At 33.6% G+C, this 9796-nt stretch overlaps 1 protein-coding gene across 2 annotated transcripts; it reads left to right on the top strand.

The window, feature by feature from the left end:
• Nucleotides 1-2722: 2722 nt before the first annotated feature.
• On the top strand, nt 2723-9020 carry LOC113727408 (uncharacterized). Of its 2 annotated transcripts, XM_027251561.2 has the most exons (7): nt 2723-3028; nt 4683-5169; nt 6136-6224; nt 6863-6956; nt 7117-7188; nt 7288-7398; nt 8237-9020. In XM_027251561.2, exons 2-7 carry the CDS (start codon nt 4687-4689, stop codon nt 8777-8779), a joined length of 1392 nt encoding a protein of 463 aa, XP_027107362.2. In that variant the 5' UTR covers nt 2723-3028; nt 4683-4686; the 3' UTR covers nt 8780-9020. The 2 variants fall into 2 exon arrangements, with proteins under 2 accessions (XP_027107362.2, XP_071932170.1); XM_072076069.1 differs by lacking the exon at nt 2723-3028 and having other exon boundaries at nt 4664-5169.
• The last annotated feature ends 776 nt before the right edge of the window (nt 9021-9796 follow it).

Here is a 9796-nt window from a genome sequence, read left to right on the forward strand (position 1 = left end):
ATGGTTTTCTCAAGATTTGTTGTCATCGTCATCATTTCCATAGTCATCATCCACGACACTTTGGTAAGTTATTGGATAATCCAATTAAAAACTTTAATGTGAAGTCACCAAGTTGCCTTGTTTCTTGCCTTAATTTATTTGGTCAATGTTTCAAAAAAAAATTTTAATTGGTCAAAGTCTCGGCATCAAAATTACCGGAGAATCTAGCCTACTATTTTTGCTATGTCAGTTAAGGAATTTAAAAAATTTGAAAATTTGCAATGCTCTAAACAAAATGCTAATTATTGGCAAAAACTTTAATTGAAATAATTCTTTAAAATTCTATTATCTCTTTTAGCTTTTTTCTTTTTACTATTGCTTTTAGTTACCATACCAATACTTTTATAGTCCATTTGGATAGAAGGAAAACACAGGAAAAGAAAGGATCTGGAGAGAAAGATTTGAAAAACAGAGTGTGTGCTCTGTCTGGATCCCTCTGTTTTTCAAAAACTAGTTTTTCAAAAAGATTAGCTGTTTTTGGGGATATTTTTTAAATTTTTTACTGTAGCAAAGTTTTTAGAGTATATTTTATGATATTTTTAGAAAATATTTTGAAATATTTAAGAGTAGTAGAGTTTTTAAAATATATTTTGGGATATTTTTTAAACATAAAAAAAAATTTAGACTACTTTTTAGAGTACTTTTTAAAAATTTTCATATTTGAAAAATTAGTTTTTGAAAAACTGAAGTAAATCTGTCATCAGAGCAGTGATGTAAATCAAACTGTAATTTCTGGTGCATGTTTAATCTGCTATTAGAGTAGTGATGTAAATCAAATCGTACTGTTTGATTTCAGCAATTCATTAATGAATTTTCTTTCATTTGGCTTCCTGGAGAATGATACAATTTTCAAAAAGTTTATTGAAATTTTGAGGAAATTTGTATTTGATTTGGCTGAAAAATGAAATCCTACAATATTAGGCCCAATTTGAGAAAAGGCTGAGGGCTAAGAAAAGGCTGAGGGCTAAGGGTTAGGGCAGCCAGCCGTTTGGTTGAAATATTGAATACGATAAATGTCGCTTTTGAAGAATCTCCGACAAAATGTCCAAAAGGATTACGAGGGGCTGTTGTCTCTTTGTCAAAAGCGTTGAACAATCCGCAGAGCTGAAAAAGCTAATATCTATGACTAGATTCCGACACCAAACCACACTTTAAAGAAAGAAAAACAATCAAAAGATCAATTTGCACTTCTTTTTCTCTTTTTGGTTCAAAATTAGACGTCCTTCTTATCTTTTTGGCTGGTGGCTTGGTTCCAAACATATTCAAATTAAGCATACAATATTTAGTTATCCTCTTTGGTGATACTGGAGGTCAAGGATTTTACCCTGCCTCCCTCAAAATTGTCACAATATGTGGCTGATTTTAGTTGACCATCTCCTCTTACCCTTTCTCCTTAGATTAGGCTAGATTAGGTTATAAGACATCTACCGTTACCGGTAAAAAAAAAATATAATATTTAATTACGAATCACAATATGTAACAACTAACAAGACATATTTTTGGTACTTTGGCTTAGAACAAATAAACTAAAAAGGTTTACACATATGAACTGTTTTCATATATATCCTAAGTGAAACTCAATACATTTGCCTTTTAAATAGAGAAATATGTATTTTATAGAAGAAATTGTGACCTTTTCTTTTCCCTCTAAAATGTGGGATTGTTTTAAAATTTGCTTATTCTCAGTTGCTTCTAATTTTGTAAAAGCTGATTTTACAAGATTGATTTTTTAAAAATCAGATTTCTCATGATAAATTCTTCTTGTTTGCTATTAAAAGAACTATTAAATGAATACGTGTGTATTCTGAAAAAAAAAAAAAGAAGCTGCAAAAGCTCGCTTTGACTAGTTAATTACCGAATTGCCCTAATATGCTACATAAATGGACTTTAGTCATTTTAATAATTGTATTAAAATTTTGCAAAGATATTTTTGTCTACACAAAAATGTAGTCAACAACTAGGATTCAATAGTAGTATAAGATCTAATTGTTTGTCACCTTTCTTGGGCCATAAAAAATTTTTAAAATCGAACTAGAAAATTAAATTGAGTTTACAACAAAATAAATTTTTTTAAAAAAATCAAAAGTTGAAATTAAGTATTCAGACATATTTAAAAACAAGGCCGGTATATAACTAACAGCTCATTTATGATGACTTTTTTTTTGTCAAATTGGATATTAACAAGAAAAGGAAATCGTTTTTCATTTTTTTCCCTACAATGTAACCCTACTTCCTCCCATCTTTATCTCTCATCTTGCTACTTAAATAAAGTCAAGGTTTGATGGATTCTATCACCTTTAAATTCCCTTTCTTAACCTCACAACAACAGGTACAACAATAGTAATCTACATAATTAATCATGAAAAAAGGCGATTTCATATTTATTATAACAATTGTAACGTTTTCACATGTTATTGTACAAAAAGGAAAAACTCTATTTTAAATCACAATATGTAGATAATTTTAATATCTTTTCTAATTAATTTTTGTTTTAATTTGTTCAAAGATAAGGAAGATAAGGTGTGTCTTTCCGAAGTATAATATGAAAATGAGAAAGAAGAACAAAATATTCACAAAATATGTACTTTAAATTTCAAAATTCAAACTCACCAAACAGAAACACTTGCGAATTCCTCACCACCAAAATTTCCACTCCACCACCGTCAACTAACGCCGTTAAAAACCAAAAAAAAAAAAACCAAGAACGATAAAAATAAAAAAACAAAACCCATTAAACAATTGAACTAATTCATGTAAGCAACAATAGCCCGACATTAACGGTTTCGAGATTCGAGACGAACCAAAGAATATTTTCTCACATTAGAAAAACAAGAAAAATTTTCCACACAAATCTGTGAAACAGAAAACATTCGTTTGTTTTCGTTTTTCCATTCGTTGTTGGTTTCACGTTGTTTGGGAGATCTTGTCAGATCGGAAGCAAGAAAATAGCTGAATTGAAGTTGAAAAAGGAGGAGTTTTTTCTCTAATTGTAAGTAATTTCCCCCCGTCTTTATGTTTCCTTTTTTTTTTTTTTTTGGGTAAAGCTTAGAAATTGCAAGAATTGTGCAGCTGAAAATGAAATGTGGGCTCTCGATCTGAATCTGCATGTTTTTGGAGTTTTCTGAGGAAACCTTCTTCAGCTAAGGCTGAGCTAATCTTTTCTTCTGCTTTCTATGTTTCTCTCATGTATGTGAAAGTAGTTGTTTTTCAAGTTTTCTTTTCTGATAGTTTTTGTTTTCTTAATTTGGAATGGGATTTTCAGCTTGTGTGCTGGAGTGAAAAAATCTGTCTTTTCTGCTGTTGCTATGAGGTCTAGATGATTCTCTCATTTTATGTATCTTTTGGTGTCATTATATATTTGCCTCCCTTTTATGAGGTTTTGATGGGATTTTCAATTGCAAATCTCAGCATTTGAATGGGGTAGGAGTAAAAAAATCTGTCTTTTTTTGTTGTTGCTGTTTCTTAGAGGTCTAGATTTTGGGATTGTATACATTTTGGAGGGATTTTGATGGAGTGATGGTTTGAATGTTAATTTGGGGATAGGATTTCCTCTTTTACAATTTTAGGTGGTAGGTTGTGAGTATTTTGTTTGAGCTGATTCCTTTTGAAAGTTAGTGATGGGTAAAAACTGATCTTCTTGTATTCTGTTCGTAATTGTAACTATTTTTGTGAATGGAACCTTTATCTTTCTCCTTTTTGTTGCATATGTTTTAACTTGAACAGCTGATCTGAAAGTTACTTTGTCTTTTCTTCCATCCTTTGTCTTTTAACCTTTCTCTTATGCAAGATGGATTGTGGTGAATAGGTGTTATGACTATACATATGTCTGACTGTAGATTTTTTTTTAAAAAAAAAGCCATTGTGGAGATAACCTTGAGTTGCGACTGATTTGCAGTTCATTACTTTCTTTATTGGCTAATATCCCCTGAAATTTTTTGTTGGGGGGGGGGAAGGGTGTTCATATGGCATATAACATTATTGGAATGATGGAGCTGTTCTTCAGAATGGAAAAAAGATCAGAATTAAAAAAGTTCTAAAGCTAAATACGTTTTCAATTTAATTGGCAGAACCTATTAAAACTGTAGATGTTAGAATACAAGATTAATGTGAAACAATCTTCAAAAAATAGATTAGCATTATGAGGCTGATTGGTATAGAACTTATTTGGTCTTTTTTGTTGCCCAAGAACTTGCAATTCTCTAGCCAGGTGAAACCAAATAGAAAACTCCTTCATTGATCTTGCTTCTTTTGTTTTTATGTTTTTATGTTTTTGTAAGTTGTATGTGTAGTAAATTAGTTTCCGGATCAACTTTACGTAATTTTTGGGGTTTGCTGACTATTCTCTGAGGATATGGTCAATGATTTATGTTCGACTATATAATGTTCTTTCGTTGGTGAATCGTTACAATTCTTGCTATAATCCAGAATTGGAAAGCTCGAATTGATTGGGTGGATTTATAGTGCGTTTGTTTTTATGTAGGAGTGAACTCCTGCATTTTTGCACATGAGCCGTGTGTTTTATACCATCTTTTCTCTTTGTGAATCAGACGCATTTCCATTGTGCTTCATTATGTACTTTAGCATGTTATATCAGATGATGGCACTGCTTGAAGTTTATGATGCTTGGGTTTATTGTCATGCAGCAAGATGGGGAGGGATGTTACCGGGTTAAGGATTGACAAGAAGCCCGATAATGCCCCAAAGTCAAATGGTATTGACCATATGTCTGTTTATGTTGCTCCAAAGATTGCAGTTGAAAGAGATCCCTCTGAGGTGGAGGACCACAGTGCAAAAGGCACAGTTGTTCAAGATGGTCATGAAAAGCAAGATGTTCTTGGTGTTAAGAGCATTAACTTCAACCCTGGTTTGCCAGAGGTGAAAACACAGAAAGCTGAGTCTTTAAAGGCTCTTGAGAAGAAGTTAAGCTCACCTATTAAGCTTACATCAGTTTCTGCAGCTAGAGGAACTTTACAGACAAGTCCCCCTGCTCCACACTCACCTAGTCTTGTAAATGAGAAGCAGAATTATAGTGCAAGTGATGCTGATGGAGCTGGAAGCACTAATACAGGTATAAATGGTGCTGTTGAGACTAATGATTCACATTCGCTGATGACTACACAGAAATCTGAGGTACTTAAATTCTTTACCATTAGGCACTATTTGATGATTTTACATTATATCTATTCTTTCACCTCTTTGCATTTTATTGCTATCTAGACAGTAACACCAATTTCTGGGCCAAATATTCTCTTCTTAAAAATTGATTGAGTTGTCCAATGTCTATTTCTCGGAATATGATGAGTGTCTATGTACAAAGTCTCAGGAATGAAGGAAGAGTTGGTATAATTGGAAAACTTTTGTATAAATGAAGTATGGTTACACGTTCTCTTACTCCAATATGTTTTCTTCTTTATTAGTGTTTTTTAAACTTTCTCATGGCATATCTTGGCATCTGGGCCTTAGATGATGACCTTCAGTGAGAGAGGGTGCCCCTCCTTTTCAAGGTAAGAAGGGGTAGACAATGCACTTTCTATGATTGTAAACTCCACTCTCACAAGCATCTTCATGGGTGTGTGTGGATGTGCATCAACACCAGCTTGCTTGGTTTCTATGAGTAATTGGAGCGTAAACTCCACTCTCACAAGCTCGAAAAATGTGTAACTGATTGTTTGAGTTGTTTTACAGTCAATGGGAAATCTGTCATCTGAAAAATATTGGATTTGGCTTTTGCTTGTTGAGCGGATTTGTACAAGTGACATTGGAAAAATAAAAAAGACAAAAATAGAAGAGTCGATAATGTGTAAGAATTAACAAAAAATAAAGCAGCAAAAGTAAAACAGCAAACTTCTGGTTTGATGTGGTCAAGTGTTCATGCCTTACAAGGAAAATAATGTTCATTCGTGAATAGTATCTTGTTATTGCCAATAATTCTCAATTTAAGATTTTTTATGTGCTGCTGAAAATGAAATGTGTAATGATGTGGCTGATGTTGTGAAGAGCTTGGAATTCGCACAGTTGTGGCGATTGCTAAGTAGCTTTTTCTGTAATACAAGTTTTAAAAGTCATGATGCTCATAATAATTTAACTTTCTTGCAGTTAACATCTCCTTTGGCATCAACAAAAATTGTGGATACTGATAACCAGAAATATCATGCTGAAGATGATAATTTATCCCTGGCATCTTCGTATCCTGCCTCTGAGCAACTTCCCGTTTTCCCTTGCACATATTTATGTAGAGTAACATATTCATACCCAACTTGGAATATAAAGCAAGAACTTTCTTTTTGGTATAATGTCATATTTTGGAGTTACAATTGTGTTCCTACATGACGTTCATATGTTAAGTGTACTAAAAGAATGAGGCTGTGTCAGTGAATAGCTTCCTTGGTATAATAGGTATATTCTCTTATATTTTTTTCGTTACTTCATGGTTTGACCACTATATTTTGTTACCACTGTTATTACCATTGTTGAAGGCTTAAAGGAAGTCCACATCTGCATTCATGTCATATTTGTAAAGATACTCTGACCTTTTTTACTATGAGATCACCTTAATGGGAATAGCAATATTTTTAACCCGCTTCATTTGTGGAGTCTTATTTTATGAAAACTTTTACATGATTTTATATAATTTACTAGAGCTATGTTACTATTTTATTGACTTGTTACAATTCACTTTCTAATTCGAGATTAGCACATGAATCTTGTGTGCATCACTGACTAACAAAGCTATTTTGGGGAAATCAGCTTTCATCCCCTTAAGTGGGATGGGTTTGTGAGCATCTCACCTGTTAACTTAATTGTAGTTCCTTGACACACATAGTGCTGCAACTTCCATAAGGACAATCAGATCTAAGATCACTGTTCCATCTGCTCCAACATTTAGATGTGTTGAACGTCTTGAGAGACGCAAGGAGGTACTTTATTGGATCCTTAACTTTTTCTGTGGCTTGTTAGGGCCCCTCTCTTCAATCTCAAAGAGAAAACAAATTTGTGCCTTTGAAATTTAGAGTGTTGTCTACATTTTGTCTTTTTTAAGGCAGTTTTTGTACTTGGCTTCTTTTTTCCCTGTTTCAGTTTTACACGAAGTTAGACGAAAAACACAAAGCTTTAGAGGCAGAGAAGGCTGAATATGCTGCTAGAACTAAAGTATGGCTTTGCTAGAACTGAACCATGCTCCTAATGAAATTCTATCTCATCTTTCATATATTTTTAATCTTGAATTCCCTTGTCTGCTGTTAAACATAGGAAGAAGACGAAGCAGCCATTAAGCAGCTCAGGAAGAGCATGGTTGTCAAAGCAAATCCAGTTCCTAGCTTTTATCGTGAAGGACCACCTCCAAAGGTTGAATTGAAAAAGGTAATTTGATTTGGATAACCTTATTTCTCAAGGAGTCTTGATTGACTTTAAGAAGTGAGGAATGTCTCACTTTCTATTTCCAAGCTCTTTTTGTGTTACTACTGCAATATAAATGTACAAAATATGGTTAGTTTATTTAGCATTTGGAACTCTTCTGCTATAACATGTCTATGTCAAACTTAGTTCCATTTGAATTGGTAAGCAATGATTTCAAGATTAGTGACCATATTGAAATTCAAGGTAAAAGGCTAATGGGATGGGAGAGTGCAGCACCTTTGTGCTTTTTGTCAACAGCTTATCAGCTTTTCAAAGCTGATTATCTACAATTGAATATCTATTAAAAAAAATTGAAAACGTGATTGTGTTTAGTTGTTTTGAAAAAGCTAAATGCTCTTCTCAGAAGCATGGCAATGGCAGCGTTTTAGAATCATTTCTTTTTGTTTTTAATAATTTTATTAGCTTAAAATAAGGCTAAAAGCAGAAGCCATAATCAGTTGAAAACACCTTAAAACAGCTTTTAGCTTTGGAAAAAGCTCTAATCCACTGACTGTTTAATTATTGAGAACAAGAGCATCCTTTTTACTTTACTGAGATAGGTTTTGGTGGGAAGGTCAGGGTTAATTCTTTGGATTCATGTAGCTCTCCTGCTTGAATAAAATTGAAAAGCTCAATTTTTGATTAAAAAGTTATTATTGATTTACAAGCTTTTGCACGAAATGTTGATAAAATTTAAAGGCAGTTTAGTTTTGTGATAGTAAATTCCAGCAAAATATTTGTACACTTTATGCATCCCGGTTCTATACTGTGTGTGATTAACATATGTTGGATTTAAGTCCAGTTGCCAGTAACTCGTGCCAAATCTCCAAACCTAAGTCGGAGAAAGAGCTGCAGTGATGCTGCTAAGTCATGTAAGTCATCCACAGATGAAAAGGGGGCTTGTGCTCGGACAAAACGTCATAGCTTTGGGGTTTGCAAAGAAGGCAGTACTAAACCTACTACCCCCAAAAACAAGGATGTGATTGGTGGCCGGAATGTAGCTGCTGGAATAAGCAGAGAAGGCAGTTCTACCTCTACCAAATATAAGAACATGCAGAGCCGGCAAAGTCTTAATGGTGCCAACAGAATCAAGGATCAAGCAAAACAGGTTAAACAAACATCTAAGACTTCTGATGTGGTGCAACAGAATAATACAGATATTTCCGTTGTAGAAGAAATGACAAAGGTACCCGATCATATTGCTGATATTACTGTGGTTGAGGAGACAACAAAAACTTCTTATTCTGTGCCAGGCCAGATGAGCGCAGACAACGCTATTGTGGAAGATGCAAGAAAAGATTCACATATTCAGAAGGTGGCTTCAGATATTGCTGTGGAAACATGAACGATTTGTCCTTTTTTGTTTTTCCTTTTCACTTTGAAGCTAAAAGGGTCCTGAATTTCCTTAATTGCCAAAGAAGTATTGGCATGGTGAGACAGTCATTACCTTTCTTGACTGCGATGACTTGGTGAATTGCTGTTTAAACTTTTGAGTTGTATATTCGTGTAATTTATATTGCTGTAAACATTATATAGAAGAAACCTCCCCGGAAACGTTTTGTTAATATCATCTTGTTGTGGTCTAATTGCTTGCTTTCTGGTTCTCATATGCACGATATCGAAGGCTGTGGGGGATTGAAATCTGCGGTGATCATTGGATGGTTGCATTTTTCTGGTGCATGATGTTGAGTTATAGTGGTGTTTGATGATGTGTGGTTAGAGGAAAAATCCAAGGGGAAATGCTTTTCCTTTCGGTTTGCTGTTTTTCTTTTTCCACTGCTTCTTCTTAGTTTGGTTCTGATATTCTAGGGCGGTGGTTGGAGGATTCTGTTGCGGTTGCTTGGAATGTCCGAGTGTTATTTTGGCCTTGTGGACCTTGTCGTTGTGAATATGCCTAGTTCAGTATTCAGGTTTCACCCAAGTTTTAATACTCCTTCCGTCCCTTAAAAAAAAGTGTTGTACTTGTCATCTTAGAATATTACAAAATATTCGTTAGGTTGGAAAAATTACAATACATTTTAGTCTCTGTTTTTAGTATAATTATTTTTTCTAATCATATATATATATATTACTATTTAAATTTAAATTTTGAATTTGTAAGGGTAAGATTAAAAAGAAAAATACAAATATCAAAATTTTTTAAAAAGTTAGATTTTTGAAATATAACTAAATAATTGAAACGGAAAGAATATAAATTACCGTCTTTAGTCCTAGGTGGTTGTGCTTGCATTACATTTACATAATAGGACTGGCAAACTACAGATGACAGATACCAAAATATTTGTAACTAGGATGAATAGAAACAAAAATCAGGTGCACTATGGACCCGTTTCCTCACTGGAAATCCACTTGTTTGAGAAAC

The sequence above is a fragment of the Coffea arabica genome, chromosome 2c, assembly GCF_036785885.1.
Source record: "Coffea arabica cultivar ET-39 chromosome 2c, Coffea Arabica ET-39 HiFi, whole genome shotgun sequence".
Lineage (NCBI taxonomy): Eukaryota > Viridiplantae > Streptophyta > Magnoliopsida > Gentianales > Rubiaceae > Coffea > Coffea arabica.